Here is a 21,052-nt window from a genome sequence, read left to right as displayed (position 1 = left end):
AACAACGTGCTCTTTCCTAAAGGTCTGCCTTAACGTGCAAGCGCCTTTGCTTGCGGCTTGATCTGGGGACACGTGTGCATTGTTGGCCGGGGGACAGTGACATCAGAGCAGCTATAGCCCTCGTCGCGCGCTTCCTTTGCATCCTGCCATCACAATAGCGAACCGTGCAGCGAGATTTCCTCTAGCACGCGCTTCAAAGACAGCCGCCTTATCTGGCTATAGCATCAAGCTGTGAAAAAAAGGTATATATAATAAAAACGCTCCCGCTTTTGTCTGAATATAGCTGCAGTGAAATTCTTCCTATACCTGAGAAAAAATTAGAAAGCGACACCAAATATTCACACATGACTTTACATTTATAGCTCCATAGCAATGCCTGATGGTTTTCCTCATTTACTATTGGCACTATAAAATACAAAAGTGTTTGTTCCTCTGGGTTTTATTTAGATGGAGAAGAGTCTTCGAACCCATAATTGTGCCAAGGCAGACACAAGTAGTAAAACAATCTCCAAATACACATGCAGTCAGGAAAGGTCACCCCAGCTGGGGAGCAGCCTGGAGATATCACAGCAGACCAAGCCTCCCTTCATGGGGAGGAAACGAGTCTCCTGGTGTGTACTCCTTTCTGACGTGCTTCACCACACGTGCAGGGCCCTCGCGTAGAGGCAATTACTGTGATACACCTCTGCCAAGCCGGGGGTGGGCATACGAGCAGGCTTGTTTTAATTAGCGGCACTCTCCAGCTCCGAAGGGACCGTCCCCATGCAGCCACCGAGCCCCCTCACCGCTGAAGGACACACTCCTCTCGCAGCATTTCAATTTTTCTTTTGTCCTCCCCCAAATAAGACTCACAACTTCAGTACAGACCCCTTCTACCCAAGCCATCCTCCAAAGACGATCCTACCCCTCCTCTGCAAGATCCTCCTTCAAGGACGGTGCCCGGGAGCCCAGGCAACACCCTCTGCTCCTCTCCTTTGCAGCCTGCTCCTTACGAGCCCGTGCTTCACCCACCCGCTGCCCGAATGCACCTTACTGGGTTCGTTAGTGGTCATTAATAGGATGAGACCTTCCCTTTCTGCACAGCTCTCCAGCTCCACTGCTGGTGCTCAGTAGCTTTCAAGACCTTCCAGCTCCGGCCGCGCAAAGCGACTGAGCTGGGAGGCAGCCAGCGAGCGCTGGGCAAGGACAGGCAGCAAGTTTCCGAAAATATGGAGCTTTTACTCCATCTCCTTTTCCACAATTGCTGCCGGCTTCCTACCTGATCCGCAAGCCCTGCGCCAGGTGACACGGCCTCTCGCTTGCGGGAGAAGACGCGCAGGCAAGCCTGGGTGGGTGAAATGCAAACTCTGCTGCAGCCCGCTCCCAGCTGCTGTGCCTAGTTCGGGCAGCAAAACCGTGCAGCGAGCCTATTCCTGCAGGAAAACCCCTCCATCCATCAGCCTGGCCAAGGCAGGTCCTGGCCCTTTCCTAATTTCCACACTGGAGTCCACCACTGCTTGTTTCTCTGCTGCCAGTCACCAAAATCACCCCAAATCACCCCAAATCCATTAGCCTTCTGGGGGCTAATGTAGGATACGCTTTCCCCGCTGGAGCCTGCCTCTCGGGGCCAAAACCACGAAGGAACAGACATAGCTACCGTGAAGCCGATGGCGATGCCCAGGAGCGTGGAGACAAAGTCCATGTGCTTCTTCAGGAAGTCCTGGATCTCTCGCAGGCAGTCCTGGGAGGAGAGAGACACCCCTTGCAGCACAGCAGCAGCTCGGTGGGGGGCTTCGTCCCCCCAACGGCACTTGCCACAACCCCAGATAGAAAGGGAGGCAAGAGGGGGATGCAGCATTGCACAGCTGGGCTGCTTTGCGGGCAGCTCCTTTTTCCTTGCTGCAACTTGGGAAGACAAACACCTGCGGTTTATTTTCTATCACTACAATACAGCTACGATTTTCTCGGTAGGGTGCGTTTCGGACTGTGGGGGATGTGTGCGCGCACAGGTAAGTGTGGTCACGCACAAGGTTTTTTCTTTCCACCCGCTGGAAAAATGGAAAGAGGGAAATGAAAGGATGGAAAAGCATAATGCTAAATGCGTTCCCCAAAGATATTAATGAACTGCTCAATTTTGCAAAGTGTCGCAAGCATTAATATACATTAGCCTTAAGCACGCCAGCGGCCCCACGGAAATCCAGGAGGTGTTAGCCAAGAGAGCCATTTCAAAAATGCGAGAGCATGCCCTTGATGAAGTGATTTGCAGAGTGAGGTAAGAGTGCTCAAAGCCAGAGAGTGAGCGTACTGCAGCTACCAAACTGCAGTTCCCCGGGTCGCAACATGCATCCTCCCACCCACCTCCCCCGGCTCGCTACCGGAGGAAATGCAAACCGTTAGCGGGGCGGGGAACAGAGTCACCCCTACGGTGCCCGGTTTTGCTCTGCTCTCCCTTCCTGCTCTTTGAGCCAGAGTTCGACCCTGCTTCGAGATGTGACGTTTCCAGAGGCAGCGCTCTGAAACGCTGCCCCGCGAGCTGACGCGTGCCTGCGCATCACGGCGTCCCGTTAGGGCTGGACATATTCGCCTAACAACGTTTTCGTATAGCTGTAGCAACACGGTTTTGTTTTTCCTAGGGACAACATACATATCGGTGCTGGTGGCTTTGGCTACTTCAGCTGATGTGGCTACTCCAGTGGAAGAAAAATAATCACACAATAGAGTTCATACTCTCTGAGCAAATCTGTGTTGCAGCTTCAGCACAGAGGCAGTTTAATACTGGTGGCTTCTCCATCGGCCTCACTGAGACACTGCAAAGAGGAGGAATGAAGTGTACTTGGTGAAGCTACTGCTGGGCATCATCGTCCTGCTTCATGAGTTTCTCATTTTAATACCTATTTAATGCCCTGGGAAAAAGGAATTACAGCAAATTCCACATTTGCTGTTAGTGGGACACTTTTTAAGCTTCAGCAATTAACGTCATGTGGAAAAGTCCAACAGTTTTTTGAGCTCAGACACGCGCCTGTGATATCTCACACTCTCTGCAGAGGCAGGAGATGAGGAGGAAGCTGGAGGGAAGCGACAGGCTACAAACACGAGCATTTCAAAGGCTTTCTTCTAGAGCCGCGAAGGAAACCACATCTGCAGGTTGGAGACCTGCTGATCCACTGGGTCCCCTCCAGCGCGTGAGACGCCTCCTTATTGAAACAGCAAAATCCCAACAAAACAAACCCCAAGCCATAGCAACCCCAAACCATGAAAAAGCCACAATTCTCATTAACACTTAAACACCAGTGAGGTTTCACCAGTGAGCGACTAGCGGCACAACCCCACTCTGGGGTGGAAGAAACCTTTCCCTTACCTGTCCCGCATCGCGCCCCTGGCCGGAGGGGCACGTCTTGCGCTCGACGTTGGCCGTGTCCCCAAAAGGAGAGCGCTTCCCGCAGCACAGGAACTGGAAGAGAGGGAAGAGGTCTGCCAGCCACACGCCGGGACGTTCCCCTCGCCGCCAGCCGCTGCGGCGGGAGGTGTCGGCGATGGGCCGCCCTTCCTCCCTGCTGCCCCAGGTAGGGCTCTACAACCGGGGCTGCAAGGAGTGAAGCACGTGGGTACGGAACCGACAGCTGCAGCGATGGAGATTAAATTCAGAGGAGGTGGATGGATCTGGCCCCAAACTTGCCCGTGCTCCTCCAGGAATGCTGCCTGGGGCTGGGGCTGAGCCCTCCCTCCGTGGTCACACCAGCTCTCACAGTGGTTGCTCTGGAAAACCCAGGGATGCACAGACTCATGTTTCCAGTGCTTGTTATGGGCTGGGAGCGGTCCCCAGCAACACCCGCTGTGGAGCTGGTTTCCTACAGCCAGGGTGAACTGGCCAGCTCGGAGCTCTAGCAGAAGGGAAAAAAAAAAAAAAAGAAAAAAAAAAAAGAAAAAAAAAAGAAAAAAAAAAAAGAGTAGAAGGACTGTTTCTCCATCAATTAAAGTGGCTAAAATAAGCAACTGATGAAGCTGGGTATTGTGCCTGGTTCTCCTTGCCAAGGGGACTCTGGGAGTGCTGCTCCACAACCCTGCAGAGCAAGCACCACCACGCCTGGTCATGGCCCTGAGGGCCACCACCACTGTTGCAATGAGAAACGTTTGCTCTTTTCTGTGTTTTGAGAAGCACAGATGAAAGTAACTTCGGAAAGTACCTGTTACCATGGTTTAAGAAAACACAGAAGGATAAAGGGAGTTGCATGGGAGGTGTCTGGAAACAGGCGAGCGGAGCTGACCTTCCCGCCCACCCTGCTGCGTGCCATGGCCTCACTACCCAAACAGACCTTGCTGCGCGAGGAGACGGCATCTCCCTTACTCAGTGGGGACTCGGGAGTTTCTCACCACGGGGGACATCCTCCCTCACCTCCTCTGGCTTTGAGGGCAAGCGTCCTCCCTGTGCCCTGGGCAACCACCCTACTGAGCTACAGAGAAGTCCCCTCTGTCAACAGCATCCCGGGTGGTGGCTTTGGGGAGCTTGCTAGCAGCCTCCAGCATCGCAAGAGGTCACGGAGCCTCCGGTACTCCTCAGCCATAGGCTCAAGGGTAAACTAAAATAACAAGTCCAAATACTTTTGGACAATGTGGAATTCCCCGCCTCTCTCTCCCTGACCGGGGACACCAGAGAGGTGTATATCCACTTTCTCGTACCACAGATAGGGAGCACGGCAGAAGGTCTGCTGAGACAGACAATATAGAGATATATATATCAGCTACAGTGCGAAAGCTTTGAAGATCTTGCACCAGAGTGATGCTGAGGTAGGTGGCCCTGTCCTCCTGTTGATAATCTAGTTGGTCAAACCTGGGAAAGGAAGAGTAGGAAGGGAGGAGCAGACTTCTCAGCAGGCTGGAGGACTCGGTTCCTGAGGGAAAATGGCATTGCAGCATCCCCGAGGCAGAGCACGGGATGCTGAAACCATCGGGAAGATACCCCAGGGCAAGGTTTTCTGCTAAGGCTGAAAGACAACTTACTGCTTCGTGGATGGCAGTCAGCTCGTGCCTCCTGAAGCTGGAGGCGTTCCTCCTCACCTCCTCGTACACAAGATCGTACACATCCATCATGCTGTCTTCCACCTGCGATGAAAGCAGAGATCTGTAGGTGGAAAACACTGACTGCGGTCGTCTCTGGAGGGAAACGTGCTCCTCTTGCATCCCCCCAGAAGGTCTCCCAGGTATAGCAAGGCAAGTAGTGCAGCTATTAAACGACCACCACGCAGCAGCAGGAGCTGGCGTACGACCCACCAGGCACCAAGGGGCACCCACAGCATGGCGAGTCCCACGAGAGAGGCTGCGACGCTGCACGCGTACCACCTTCTGCTACGCGTGGTCCCTTTGGCATCACACCAGGGTCTCACCAGCTGATGGCTGGGGCTTTTGGCCAGTTTTGGATTTAGGGTCAGAGAAGAACTCTGGTGCCTGTGATCAGCGTGCCTCCAAGGATGCCAGGCAGGGATGGCAGGGTCTCCCTGACCCGATGTGTGACTGTCGGGACAGGCACACATGGCCGTGAGATGCTAAAATAAAAAGGTGAGAGGACCTCAGATGGCTGGCGTTATCCCAGCGACAGAGGAATTCCTTCAAATAGAGCCAAAAAAATAACAGAATGATTCAGTGGTGAATCAGACCCTAAATATTTACCAAATGTGTGAGAACTCGCAGCTTGACAGATCCCAGCCAACTCCTGCTCAGGTTTCAAAGGGAAAAAATATGACAATTGCCTTCAGCGCCTGGAGTCAAAAACCTTATTTCTTCCCTTCGTTTTCCCTCGCTTCCTCACCGGCATCGATCCGCGGGCAGCGCTCGGCTTTCGGGAGGGAAAAATCGATGGGCGAGACAGACGGAGCGGGTGGCCCCGCGAGGAGGGACGGGCGCTCCGGGAGCGGAGCCATCTCTCAGCGAGGCTTTTCAGCTCAGTCTTAAGGGGCTGAGCTTGGAAATTACTCTAGGGGGGAAAAAAACCCAACGCCGTGTGCTTGGGGGTGAAACCGAGGTCATTCGAGGCCTGTTGTATCCCACTCGGCTCCGTGCCACCAGGAATAGAGTTTAAAGGCTCGCATGGGAAGATTTTCCACATATATAAGTGGGTTTGGGGGTTTCTCATCTGCAGCAAACTGCTGTCCCCCCAGGACGCTCCGTCACCCGTCACGGAGCAATCAGTCGGTGAGGCAGGAGCACCCCAGCTTTAACGAGAGAGGTTCGATGATGGACAGGGCACAGATATTCTGAGCCAAGGAAAAAATCCTCCGCAGCGAGGTGCGTGACGCTGAGCTGTCCCACGCGGGCGAGGAGGGAGGATGCTCATTTTGTCACCCCCCCCGTATCAGGGTGCATCGAGCGGGATGGGCGCAGCAGATCAAGATCTCTAGCAGACTTGTGCACCATCCTTCCCCTGAGCAAACCTTAAACCCCAGCAGAAAGGAAAACATCCAAGCTTTTCTAACTTCTTGTGGGCCACGAAATAGCTTTCCAGCAGCAGCAATTAAATAAATGGATTCAATAAAAAGAGCATCCATTTCCACTGAAGAATTGGATTAAGAATAATGAAAAAAGAATAATCTTTTGACCTCCTCTTGGGGCCTCGTGTTGCTGAGGAAGGAAGGAAGAACAGAACAGCCGGTTTCTTAACCCAAGAGATTATTACCTTTTGAATATCCCTAAGATGTAGGAATAAAAACTATCTTGTGTTGTGACAACATACATATGGATCTCGGTAAGGCAATGGTGCTGCATGTGCAATTTTTGCCTTTTCATATTTATCATTAGGCTCAGGATGCTGAGCTTCCCTCCAAAAGGCCTAAATGTTGGTGACTTAAAAAAAAAAGAAGGGGGGGGGTGTTCAAGCAAATTGCTAGGTTCAAGCAAGGGTTCAAGGGTTGAAAGCAATCCAGAAGTTTAACATTAAAGGTCTGTTGAACCCTGGGCCAGGAAACGCTGAGACAGGTAGTTTTAAGCCCTCTGCCTTGCCTGGGCACATTCCCCAAAACTTCATAAAAACTGGCAAAAATGCTCCTCTGACTGCAGTGAGTTTTGGGCTGGATCTGGCTGCTTACTTTACAACTGTATTCAACTTAAACCAAGGCAAGATGAAACTTTGTCCAGTGATGTTGCATCTGCAAAGACCATCACAGGCTCCCTAGCAGAAGAGCAGGCTCTGACCACACCACCAGAACCAATCCACTATGCAGGAAAGTCAATGCTCATTAGCGTTTTGTCCCGATAATAAGCCTCAGGGCCCAACTGAGGCCGATGTCCTCCTCAGTAGCTTCTCAGGTGGTCGTGCTGCACTGAGCAACCCGGGAGGAGGGCAGGAGAGCTGCCCAGATGTTGGCAGCTGCTGGCCGCTGCCCGTAGCCTGCGGCAGGTCCCAGATTGGCAAGGTCCTGCCGGCTGCGTGAAACCACGAGAGGATCGATTTGACCAGGAGAGGTCCTGCCTGATGCAATGGTGCACATTTGCACCTTCCTCATTATTTTAGGTACTATGCAATAACATTAAACATGGAGACTAAGGCTGTTTGAAGGAAAAGAGTGGCTAGGGAAGAATTGAAGGAACAAGATTGCCATAACAAAGCTATGGCAGAAAATTATTCCAACTGTTGGAAACAGTAAGGGAAGAAACCACGAGCAGTCACCGTTTCACAGCCAGCTCGACTACAGTGGGGGCGATGATGATGAGGGTAATCTCCAGGTACATAACGACTACTAAAGACTTCAATTGCACCCTGTTTCTGAGCTCGCTTGTGAGCTGGCTTCTCAGTTATTTACTGATTTTTTTCATTTTGTCAAGCAGCTGTCAAGAACTGAAAGCACAAAGGATTAAGCGTAAAGTGTTTTAGAGCAATAATTTCCTTTTAGAATGTGTGTCTGGGCAAGCCTAAGAGTACAATCTGCTGATTAGTCCTTCTCAGCATTTCTATCTAGCAACTATATCTAGCATTCCTATCCAGCTATTATCTGAACACACTATTCAAGTCCTGGTAAGGGAATATCAAACTACAAAACCATTTTTTAAAAGAGTGAATTGACTGTAGTTCCTCCACATCATCTTTCTGATTTTTTCTAGGATCATTTGATTTTGGAGGGGAAAATTGCTGTTTTCATACAAGGTGGCGGTCTGTTTTCAAAGATTACTGCAGAGAGCTTTCTCATTTAAATATTTCAGAGGTAGGTATAAAGTACTAAATCTCAGTATTTATCACTGGCTGTTTCTTTCTGTGCAGGAGATTGTGCCACAGAGCATACGAGAGGTCTGGTTTAACAAGGAGACCATACAAGAGCAATAAAGATTGCACTAACGAACCATCTTAGCAACTTTTCCGCCTGGGATGGGGTTATGTTTCTGCTCAGAGCTGCAGCTGAGCTCTGAAGCACCGGTCATGCACGGCAGCGTCTATCCAGCCCAAAATGGCATGCTAACTCATGCATGCCTAATGATGTAAAAAATAAAACCTGAAAGCATGAGACAAAGTCACCAGGTGGTTTCATGACCTATCTTTATTTGCAACACTATTTTATCCAGCAGACGCAAGTTCATCCCTCTATTTTCCTTTGATCTAGGACATAACACAGTGAAGAGCCAGACTGCAGCACTGCTTTGTGCCATCCTCAACAGATTCCCATCGCACACTCCAGTGACGGGCAACTTTCACTCCATTGCCTCAAAATAATTTTCTTTTTCTATTTCTTACACCGGGTGTTGGAGAAAAAAAAAATTAAAAGTGATCAGGGTGCTTTTTCTCACGGTTGAGCAACAGGATGCCTTTTGAGTTCTAGCGGTTATGCTGACAGTGTTAATCACATGCTTCAAGGAGACCACAGCTGTACCCCATCCCTTAACTCAGACCGTAGTTAGCACATAATGGATGAATACAGCTGGAGAAGAGAAAGTCTGTCCGGGCTTCTTTTCCAAAAGTCTTACACTCCCCCACCCCCCATTAGCATCATTCTGGTCAAGTGGATTTTCCTGTTCCTAGTGACATGCTGTGACCCACTGCCCGAGGAGTATTTCTGGATGAAGCTCTCCCTTGGAAGGAGACTGCACCCGCGATGCTCATCAGTAAAAACCACTGAGCTGAAGATGAAGTGTCCGTTGGGCTTTGGCTTAAGAAAAATCTCCAGGTTAAGTGATATGGAGGTCACACCTTTCAGTCATTTTTTTCCTGGAAGGTGCTGGGTGAAATGTTCCAGATCTAAATTAGCCTAATAATTGCTGCCTCTCACTTCTGTCTGCATTCCTGAATGAAACATTCATTTAGGGATGATATCGATGGGTTGTTGGATACAACAAATGGAAAATCACCACTGAGATGGATGTGGCGGACTCCAGCTGACTCAATAGAGTAGCATTTTTCACTTAAAGTAAAAGAAAGAAGGAATTTTGAGATTGCTTATCATCCTCTAAATCCTTTGTCCCCCAAGAAGCAGAATTTATGACTGCAGGAAGGCATTTACTCTAAGCCATCAGTGTTCTTGCCCTTGGCTATTAGAAACTAAAGCAAATTTCAGCCTTACCTCCTTCAAGAGGAAAATGGACATTTTTGACTTGGGTAATTTATCAAGGATAATTTTTACCTGTAACTGAATTTGGAACAGACAGATCAGATGAGGAGGTCAGCCTTCAGTTCCTGATCCCTTTGCAAGCCAAAGGTGTCAACGAACCCCCCTCCCACTGCCAGTGAATACCTGTGCCTAGGTAACCTGAGCTAGTCGCTTCGATGTATGTTGGAAAATTAATGTAGAGTCGTACCAAGAAGAACAGTCTGAGACCTACTCAGTGAGCCACCCTTGCAACGGTTGTCAGCCAAAAATCTCCCAGAAGAGCTGGAGCTCAAGGAGAACATAGTGAAAGGAGATGTCAAGATTGTCTCAAAGACAAGCCCACCTCTCTCCTTTCTGCTTAACAGGAACGCTCTTGACGTGGCAGAGGAGGAAGGCAAGCATGGCAAGCAAAAGGAGGATCCTCCTCTCTGGTGGCTCTTTGTCTCTTCGAGGTACCCAACCGAGCACACGCGCCGCAGCCTCGGAAGAAACTGCCACCTCAGCACTTCGTGTTCTTTCAGCGTCGCCGAGAGGGACGTACTCACTAGCAGCGCTCAGACGTACCCCTTCAGCAGCGGCTACCGCAGACTGCTCGCTTAGCTGTGAACTGCAAGGTAGCCAGTTAAGATGTGAAACTGGAACAAAGTGGTTGACCCACTCGAAATCCTTCCTTGCTCCAGTAAGAAACACACTTCTGCATTTCACTACCTCTGTCTGCCCTTTCCTCCCCAGCGTGCAGAAACGCACACGTTCACAGCATGGCAGAAAGGGGGGGGGGGCCAGACGCAACTGCTTGGGTTTGGGTAAAGCAACGATGCAACTGCAGTGGAACAGAGGGAAAAATGCTCTGGGTGCTTCAGCCAGGCTGCAGAGCAACTCCCACCACGTGGATCGAGCGCACGGGCGCTCGCAAGACGGGCTCCCCCCGCCACGCTCGACCGGGCCTTCGTTGCCGTATCCACCACACTCATTACAACTTGCTGCAGCTTTATATTTCCTTACTAACATGTCAGCTCCCCTCCCCTCCAGCCTTCCTGAAGCCAATCAATCCCAGCTGCAGAAATCCGGCCAGCGCTGCAAATCAAAGCGGCCTTTGAGGCCCCCCGTGGAAAACTGCACAGGATAAGAAGGTGCTGCTCCCCCTCTGACTGCTGCTGGTGGTCACTGGGGACCGCTGATGTGAGAAGAGCGAGATCCAGATGAGGCTTTTAGCTAAATGATTTTCACCTTTTCTTTCCAGTATATATATATTAAAAAAAAAAAAAAAATTTTTATATATATTCACATACATAATTTTTTTTAATAACTCATGCACTTCCCCCCACTTTCTGGTATTGGAAGAGGGCCAGGCAACCCCTGACCATCTTTTGGTCCATCACTGGGTGAATACACAGAAGGAGAGAGAACAAAAACCATCGTGAACAACAAATTCAGGAAAAGCGAAGCCTTACAAAGCTTTCTCTCTGACCCCAGCGCTTCCATCAGGTCCTTGCGCAAAACATTTAAAACAGGAGAAAGTGCTGCGCTGTCACATTGCTCACCTCCTCCCCGTTTCCCATCTCCACGCCCCAAAACAACAGCAAAAGTCTAGCTGTATGGGTGCTATACAACCCGCTCAGCCAGCGGGCAGGGGGATGTCACAGCCGCAGGCTCAGCCAAGCCATAAACCCCCGAGACCACCTCTTGTGCTACTCAGATGCAGCCAGGAGCATCGCTTGGGGACAGTGGCAGAGCACCAGATGCTTTACGGGGAAGCACAGAAAACCCAGGCAAGCAGTTAATCAACACCAACAAGTTTTTTTTCCCTTAAATCCTCCAGATCTGGGGCTGCATCCCTGGTGAATAACACCAGCCTCAGCGTATCAACCCTCTTGGGGTTTTGGTGGGTTTTTTTTTTTTTGTTTGCTTTTTGTGTGGTTGGTTTTTTTAAACAAGCTTTAAATATTTCAGTCCGTTTTATAACAGAACTGCAAACCCAGCATGCTGCCGAGGGCCCGCACCGATCCTTTGTGCTCCCGTCATTCAGACACACGACCCCGCAATTTATGAACCTCTCAACGCCGTGGTTAAATTATCTCAGTCATCCCCCCTCCCTCACCCGTAGTACTTGAAACCACTGCCAGGCAAGACTGCTTCCCAAAGAAAGTATTGAAAAACACTGAAAAGAGAGTTTTAGCTTAAAAAAAAAGTTGTAACAGCAATAAAGCTAACCCCAGGGCAGCACTGTCACCTCGGAGCCGGCGGTGGCTGCCCCGCTGCGGTGAGCATCCTACAGCCACGGCAAGGTTGGATGTGCCACGGTGACAGCAACCATCCGAGTGGCCTCGGGTACCGCAGCTGGAGACGGGAGCTCCAGCTAACGCTCCACCACAGAAAGCGGCAGAAACGGGGCCGCGGGAGTTCAGCCTCAGGGCAGCGATAAATTATAAAACCCATGAGCGCGAATGCCTGTGCGGCACGTCAGACAAAGGACAGCAGGGTCTCGCAGGCCGATATTGTGGGATGAGAACATAAACGCTCGGAAAGAGTCATGATATTTAAAAGCACTAAGGAAGGGGGTGGGTTTTCCTCCTTTTTTTTGTTTTTTCCATAGACTTCAGAGACTAGGAAAAGCTCGGTGCTTACTTTAAAGTGATTGTGCCTGGCAGAATAACAGCAAGGGGGACATCGGATTATTGACAGTATTTTGGCAGGCAAATCACTGCTTTTTGAAAATGCTCTTGAAAGACCCCCGTGAGCGGCTGCAATCCTGATCCAGCCCCACTGAATCGGAAAACAAAAGAAAACTACCTGTATGCTTGGGGTCTAGGTTTCAGCAAGCACCTGAACACACACCTTCAGCTTGTGTTTAAGTCCCATTAAAATCCCGAGGACTTAAGCCTGCCTTTAAACATTGCCTTCAGAGACGGACTGGACCCTGTAAGGGTTTGCCCCCACCGCTAGCGGGAGCGACAAACAAACACAGAAAAAACCACAGATTGGTTTGCCACTGGAAGGACCTCTACAATCCCGCCTGAGAAATTACCTGGGAGGTGCTGGGTGACTCCTGGCGTACTGCAGAAAGGAGCCACGCGCGTGCAGGGGCTGGGTTTGAGCCGCAAAGACAGGATTCGCCTCCTGGGGACCCAGGCAACGCTGCGCCTGGCTTTGCGAAGGGGCTGGTTAGGTGGAAGAGCCGCAGGCAGGAGACCAGCACTGATCCCACAGGCAGGGAAGGGAATGGAGAAGCTGCTCTTTTCAAGAACCGGCCCAGGTGTAGCAATGCTCGTTATTTAACAGCTGCAACTGTTAATCCCAGCTTTGCAGCCCAGGACCTGTCAGAAAATCATCACCTCAAAAGATATCACCTCGCTCATTAACAAAGCATAAAATTCTCTGTTTCTCCTTCCCAGGATGAGGAGGGGGAGCATACAGGTTCCTCTGCAGAAAGTTTCCAGCAGAGCAAGACTGCAGGAGAAGCAGAGTGTGCACAAGTGGTTTCTGTTCCCCATCCCATAAAAAGCTGAATCCTCACGTTTGTTCTCCGAGTACATGCAGTGCAACGCAAAGAGGCTTGTGCTGTTCTATGCACGCGGAGCCAAAAGCCACTGGTGAAACCTGCTTTTGAAATCACCCAGCAACTTGAGAGACCGTTTGAAAATTAAGAGATTGCCGTATCATCACAGCCAGTACAAATCCAAGCGACTCCTTCATCCAAAGGACGCGGGAAATCGGGTCTTTTTGCCAGAAGTATGGGCAACTACTCACCACAAACGGCTGCCTATGCCATATGGCATACGTCTCTCCTACATCCTTCTCCGCATCCCAGGTCCCAGCTGCATTGGGTTGCGCTGGGAATGACTAAAAGACCTCACCTAAATAGGCAGCGGTTTGTGGTAAAAGAGCTGCGATAAAAATAACTTTGGAGAACGAGACTCAGCTCTTTGGCTTCAGGAATCAGGACTTCCTAACGTGGCTGAAAACCTCATCATTGCCATGGTTACCACAGCTGATGCATCAAAGGTGCTCACGGAGAGGTCACCCTCCCTGCCCTCTCTTGTCCGTCGCTCTCCCATGCGCTTTGATTGCCCCACCGCCGTCGAACCTCAGACAGGTTTGTGACACTTTCCTACCAAGACCACATTTCCCACCAAGACCACATTTTGGCCAGATGGCCCATAGGGAGGGCAACCAAACGTGCTCCTCACCCTTGTGGAGACCCTTGGCTGCCCTAGGTCGGACGTGGAAAGGGATCAACTCTCTTGAGTGATTCGGGCCAGGCAGAAGAGCACATTAGAGTTTCACAGGGGCTTGGAGGCTGGGCTGGGGTGTTTCTGGAGCCCTTGAGAGCGTGATGGGACCAGAGATGAAGGAGGAGTGTTGGGTGCAGCAGGTGAGGAGCGGGCTCAGGAACAAGCCGAGCTAGAAAATACTGAAACATGAATGGCTCGGCACTACAGCTAGCAGGAGGAGAAGTCCTTCAACAACCTCCAGATTACAAATATTTTCATTTCAGATTTTCCTCCGAGCAGCTGAGCTGCCCAGAGAAGTTTTCACACCTCTGCAAGCGACAGCAGCACCTTTTCTGTTGGCACCATTGGGGAAGAGGCAAAGTGTTTGTAAACTGGGGGTGGACCCTAACAGCAAGGCTGCATTACACACACTGGCAAGACAGGGAGAGGAGCTGGGATGTTACTCCGACTTATTGGTTCTTCCCCGTTTTGTTCATCATTTTCTTTGCAGAACCTACCAAGCAAACATACTTTGGGAATAAGTAGTTTATTAGTTCCTCATTAAAAGTACTTTAATGAAGACAGATGGATGCAAAGCAGCCTGAGAAGACAGTACAGAGGAGGCCTGGACCTCACAAAACCCATTCATTGGCCACATGGATGGGTCAATAGAGCAAGAATAATTATGATGCTGAACAGCGGGATCCACCTTTTAGGGTAAAGCACGATAAACCTCAGATTCATGAGTTTTGCATGTCTGGTATACGTTATTTTAAGAATAAAGACAGGTGACACTGCGTCTATCTGGGATGCAGGTAACTTGAAATTAAAACACATGGCAACCTTCTGAAAGAATTTGTTCAGGAGCTACAGAAAGTCACAAAAGCAGAAAAGAACGGGAAATGAGAAGATTCACATTTTGTTTACAGTGCCCATGTCTGACAACATTGAATATTTACAAATAACTCTTTTTTTTCTCCTGTCCCGCGTAGCTTCTCTGTAAGAAGTACTGTAAACAGGTCTCTAAAGCAGTCACAAAGGCAGAAAGGGCATCTTGCTTTCATCGTGTTCAAACGACGTTTCTATCTACCGCCTCTTGAAAATAACCATCCAAACAATTTTTCAACTGACAATTGGGCTTTTCCATTTCAGATGATTTTCTGTAAGAAGGGTCTGCTTTATGAAGGAAATTCAGATTGATGGGTTTTTTTGATCAAGAGGATTAAACCACTGAGAGCATCTGCTGTGGTTTGGCGGAGGAGGGACCTCCCACCTCCCGGCTTGCGGAGGGAGGGGAGGGCTCCGCTCGCAGCGCTGCCTGCGTTGGGCACCTCGCCCGTGGGGAGGGAGAGGACGGGATCTACCGATGCCAGCTCCCAGCTGGCATTTCCAAACGGAACAGGCTGATTTTCTGTCTGGCTTTTCACTGGAAAGTCAACGTATTTTGCATGGGAAAAATGCAAATTTTTGTTTTAGCCGTGAACGCGGGGGCAGCTGCCCCTCGGTGCCCTCAGAGGCACCAATTCAGGCACACGTAATGGGCATATTCATCCATATTCAGTTTTACATCCCCAAATTCTCTTCCTTTCTTGGGTGTACATCCCATCAGGCTTACAAGACACCCATCAATTTGGCTGAGTTTGATTTTCCCCCCCCTACTACCATAATTAACTATTTCTGACAGTACCGACACGCCGTAGGCTGGGGGAGGACGCCTGCTTTAATTCTGCGCTTTACTTTGAGAAAGGCAGACAAACCAACGGCTCTGTAATGAGACTTCAGGAGTCTTCCCCCTGCTCCATTTGGTTTTCTGTGCCGCTGCACTACCTGTCTTTCTGTCCTGGAGGGGCACTCACATCTGCATTTCTCTCTCACATCTGCATTTTTCTCACTGGTGAGGCAGGTTACCTTTCAAGCGAAACCGAATTTCCATGCGTTTTGTAAGTGACACTCCTCATTACATCTTTCCTCATTTATATTCCCTGTTTCTCTTTGCATTTTAGAAAGCAGAAAAACCCAAGATGATCTCTAATGCTATTTTAATTTTTCTGTTGTCAGAAACACTGCTGGTTTTCTTTACCCTGAAAGTAAACATTTTACAAAACCCCCTCATTTTGCCTAGTGGAAACCGTTTTGCTTAAAGAAACCCAACCAACTACCAAAGCTAACCATAACACATGGGTGCATTTATGGGCAGGGCACTCAAAGCAAAAAAACCCTAGGAAAATAATTTGAAGTAAAAACAGATGTAGTGATTAAGAGATATACAGAGAAAGTCATTCTCCTTTAAATATTTTCAGCAAAATATTTTTCTGAATGGCATATTAACCCAATATGCAACTTTTTCTTGCAGCCTTTTTACACCCTACTCCATGTTTGTGGATTAAAAAGTATAACTAAATAGTCTATTTGGATAACGCAATTTCACAAGACCAACCAGACACCCTTTCTGGTGCCATTTCTCCTTTACTAACACAGATTTTGTTTCAATCTCTCATTACAAACTTCTGCAGAAGAAGGAGGAAACCGTGCTCAAGGATTCCCTTCTGCGTTGGTCATGAAAACAAAATTATTTCCATATTAAATTGTTAGCTTGAAAATAACAAATTTTGATAGTTTTGCCTGAAACCAGGGAAAATATATGCAGAGGCTGTGGAAAGACTCTTTTTCATGGATGTATCGGCTCTGATTGACTCTGCTTCAGCCAGGTAAGTGTAGAGAGAAAAGACGCTGCCGTGCCATCAGTACTCACCCCCCCGTTTCCAAAGCAGCTGGACAAATTCACAGAGGAAAAATCCACCAAAAGCATTAAAGGCAAAGGCACCAGCAGGTGCCACCAGCAGGCACCTGAGCCACAGGCTGCTGGCATCTGCAAAAGCATTGCTTTGTGCTCGCTGGGCTTTTACGCTCCTACCTTGGCCAACAGCGGGTGTGCCTGTCTGAGACTGGGTACCTTTGGTCTGATCCAGCGTAACCATCTGCATATTTGTCCTGGTTTTGGCTGGGATAGGGTTAAATTTCTTCCTAGTGCTGTGTTTTGGATTTAGTACGAGGAGAATGTTGATAACACACTGATGTTTTCAGTTGTTGCTGAGTGCCCTCCTAGTCCAAGGACAGCTCCCGTGCCTACTGACTGAGCTAGGTACACAAGGTGGGAGGGAACATAATCCGGACAGCCAGCCCAGCTGGCCAATGGGGTATCCCATACCATGTGATGTCATGCTCAGTATATGAAGGGTAGGCGTGATCCGGGAAGTAGCGATCGCTACTTGGTTATCGGTCAGCACGGGTGGTGAGCAATTGCATTGTGCATCGCTCGTTTTGTATATTCTATCATTGTTTATTATTATTATTATTTTCCCTTTTCTGTTCTATTAAACTGTCTTTATCTCAACCCACGAGTTTTTCTCACTCTTACCCTTCCGATTCTCTCCCCGTCCCACTGGGGGGGGGATGGGGGGAGTGAGTGAGCGGCTGCGTGGTGTTTGGCTGCCTGCCAGATTAAACCATGACAATATTTCAAAGGATTTTCAACTACTGTGGCCACTGGTTAGCTCTGGACAAACTTTCCAGAGAAGCTAGAAACCTTCTTACCCCTCACCTTAACCTTGACTTTGCCCTTTAGGCTTCTGCTTCCGAAAGGACTGGGTTTTAATTTTTGCACAGGACACCGAACCGTTACGGGACAGGGCTTCTTGTCCCCGAGAAGTGCAGTTGCCGCAGTCCTAGCATGGATCAAGTCTCTGGGGTTTTGATGGAGCGCTCCTCCAGCACAGAACGATACCCCTTCTGATGCTCTTTTCCTGACACACCGGTCTTCAATCCCCCACAACTTCTGTAACCCTAAAGAGATGAGCTGGCAGCGTCAACGCCACCCTAATCCATCGGGATGATGTTTCACATCACCCACATCCTCACCGCTGGCCCCCAACTGCAGGTTGGGGCACGTGCCTGGGGCTGGGGAGGAGCAAAACGGAGGACAGGGACCGACCCGCTGCATGAAACGTCTATCAAAGTCCCAAATGCTTATCTGAATTACTGTTAGAGAATTTGGATACTTGCCTAAAATATCTGTGTTCTGCTTTCAAAAAAAAGAAGTCATGATTTTTTTGCCTGCCCAAGTCTCTTAAATAGTTTTTTTTCCGTGCGGGGATGCAGGAAGGGGAATTAAGACCAAGCAGCAACAAATTTCTCTGAATGAGAAGAGGAATAAATATACAAAAAGCAAATGATATCAGATTAGGAAAGGATTAAAAAAAAAATCTAAACTTCTTTAGGCTGCTAAATATTAAGTTCAATTTCTGCTTTCCCCAGCAGCTTTCTACCCTGGCCCCAGGGTGAGGGTACCCACTGCGACGTGCGGGGCTCTCCCTTAGCAGCTCTGCACGCCTCGACTCGATTTCCCCAGCACCTTGCATCTCCAAACCACCCACCACACCACCAGCAAGCTCCATTCAAACCCCAACTTTCTGGCAAACTCGACCTCATACAATCGTCTCTTTCTGGTCCAGCGCGACAGCGAACCAAACCACCATTTTTCACACTAGTGTTTTTACGTAGCACTGCTGCCGGTTAATAAACACACCTCCTGGGTGTTCCTCCTGGCCATTGCCAGAGACAACCTGAACAGCCACAACCTGCCACTGCCTTTGGGTAGAGGTTCCCAACTGACGTTAGCAGGAATTAGAGCTGGCTTTTCAAAAGTCAAGCACCTCAATAAACCAAACCAAACCAAAGCAAACCAAAGCAAACCAAACCATCCCCTGCAAAAAAAATCCCAAAGCTATTTAAAATGAGACTTGCATTTTGTTTTGCCTTCAGGACAAAGCGTTTGCCCTGCGTGAGGGTTTCCGAGGCTTCTCCCTTCAGACGACCCCATCGGAGAGGCAGCTGATGAAGGCGGCCCCATTCTTGCATCTGATAGACCTTGGCATGGACGGCTTAATTACCACCAGATGTCCCTTTTATGGGAGAAATCATTGCTACAAAAAAACCTCCGTCTGACAAGATGCTGGTGGTATTTCCTTGCAGCCGATGCTTACCTCCGTGCTGTGCGTGTATCTCCAGCAGACAGCTGGGATCAATCCGCAGAAGGCCAGAGCAAAACAGAAAAATCCCTGAGGATAAAGAGGAAAAACACCATCAGTTACAGTATGGGGAGAAAAACCAGCCATTTGAAAACATCGTTGGGACACATTTAATATGCTCGTTTGAGCAAGTTTAGTTAAAGTTAGAGCTAAACATCCCCTTCTTTTAATATCCCTCACAATCCTGGTTACTTAGAAGAAATTAGATGGATAATAATGGGATCCTGTGTCAGGAGCCCTCTAATTACACTGTGGCCGTTGGAAGGGGTTGACCAAAAGAGCACCCGGGTTCCCGCGGAGCGGTTAACCTATTCTACCCAAATTCTCCTTGGGAAAAAAAAAAAAGGGAGAGAAAACCATTATATTTACAGTGTGCTCCTCTTCTGCAGCAGGACCGTGCCCTGGAGCAGCACCTCCTCACTCACGGGATTAAATCCCCCATATTTAAAACTCAGCTATCGATTTCAAAGAGGGGAAAACGCACACGAATGGTCCATAAAGAAGCAAGTAACCAGGACGGAGAGCAACCTGCTCTGGAAAAAGAGCTGGACTTTACCCTGTTAGCAAGGTGGCAGCTGCGTGGCCAAGCCGCCTTCCTTAAATCAGCACCACCCTAGTTAGAGAAAAGGACGACAGAAATATAATCAAGGCCAGCAACGGACCCTGAAGTGTCTGAACAATAACGGCAACGACGCAGGAGGCGGCTTGACTTTTGTCTTCTTCCCTGGGCTTGCAGAGCTGCAAGTTAGATGCGTTGTCTTTTTATTTGAACAAATCTGATCCAAAAAAAAAAAACAACCCCTGATGTAAACAGCGCTTGCCTGTTGTGACAGCTGGACCAAAGGATCTTGTTCATATTAAAAAAAAAAAAAAAAAAGTAAAAAAGGAAGAATAAAAGTGCCTGTAAAGCGTTTGAAGGCCAAATGGGCTCATCAAATATGAATCCACAGCTTAGTCTTGGAATGGCAAAAGATGATGAATAAGCACCAGTCGAAAATTATTGCCCTTACAAGTTTTTCCGTGAAACTGTCCCTCTTCCAACACGAAGTTACGTAGCAGGGGAAAATTACCCAACTGACTGCAGCTTATTTTGGTTTCTGATTTTTTTCTATGAGTGTTTTAATAGTACGATATAGCTGAAATCACTTAAAAAAGATTAAATCTTCCATGAAAGTTTATCAAATTCAAGCTTAAGGAGAGGAAGAAGAGCGTTGCTGCTACCAATTCTGCTTCACCAAAAAACTTTTGCTTAAAAAGTATGGGTTAAAAAAAAAAAAAAGAAGCCCCAAACTCTTCCATATGCAGCAAGAAAGGAAAATGTGTTACTTTAAATCCTGGAAACGAACGTGCCATTAATAAACTGCCTTTTGCTGGTTCTTGCCCATCTGCTGCCTGCTGCGTTCCTCTGCTCGCGGCAGGACGATGCCCTGCCCGGGGGCTTTGCTCCAGGAACCAGACTGCCGTTGGCATTGCCCCACTCTTTCGGGGCTGCCTTGTTTCAGACTCTGCATCAGACGCTGGGGAAAACCCTGGTACGGCTCTTACAAAAAACCTTAAATTATGTATGTCTGACCTCTCCTTTTCTTTTATTTTTTTGGCAGCTGCCTGGTCGTATAGGTGGTGAGATCACTTGCTGGCTTGCCAGGAGCTGAAATGGGATAATGGGAGAAATGGGAGCCTAAAGGAGAGGAAAGTCTGATCAAATGCTGACGTGAGAAGGGGGATACAAGTAGCAAAGACGGGGAAGAGCACGCAGGGCGAGATGCCACGGACCAAAGCACAGCACAAATGGGAGGAGGGAGGAGGTGAGGTTACACGGGCATTTCAGAGTGCTCCTCACTAGGACCAGACCCTGCATTTTGCACCTCCTCCAACAACTTCCCCCCCAAACAAACAGCATATCAAAGTCAATGTCTTCACCAAAATCAAGCTCAAAGACAAGAAAAAAAAGAGAAAATTATGACAGATGAAAAAACCAGCACTGACAGCAGTGTGAAAGCTCTTCCGCACATCGTTCCAGTAAGGGTTTAATCGAGAGGATTAATCTGGAGAGCGAGAACCACAGCGTGCCAGTGGCACCACCCGGATTTCTCCCTCCGTGCTCTCCCTTCCTTCCCCCACCAGCTCCAGCACTTACGACATCTCCCTAGGGCCAGAAACCCCAGCAGATTAAAATCCTCCTTCTCATCTTCCCTTCCTCAGCTCCACCCCA

At 48.9% G+C, this 21,052-nt stretch overlaps 1 protein-coding gene across 1 annotated transcript in view; it reads right to left on the bottom strand.

Moving 5' to 3' along the window:
* Positions 1-21,052, bottom strand: part of TSPAN32 (tetraspanin 32) — a 32,658-nt gene that overhangs the window by 2,530 nt on the left and 9,076 nt on the right. The window contains exons 4-7 of the mRNA XM_075163022.1: positions 18,796-18,870; positions 4,978-5,079; positions 3,338-3,430; positions 1,637-1,720 (exon numbers count right to left, since the gene is read on the bottom strand). Coding sequence (XP_075019123.1) covers positions 1,637-1,720; positions 3,338-3,430; positions 4,978-5,079; positions 18,796-18,870 — 354 coding nt within the window. The remainder of the gene's footprint in view (positions 1-1,636; positions 1,721-3,337; positions 3,431-4,977; positions 5,080-18,795; positions 18,871-21,052) is intronic.

The sequence above is a fragment of the Calonectris borealis genome, chromosome 14 (genome assembly GCF_964195595.1).
Source record: "Calonectris borealis chromosome 14, bCalBor7.hap1.2, whole genome shotgun sequence".
Taxonomy (NCBI): Eukaryota; Metazoa; Chordata; class Aves; order Procellariiformes; family Procellariidae; genus Calonectris; species Calonectris borealis.
This window is presented reverse-complemented; position numbering and strand designations above follow the sequence as displayed.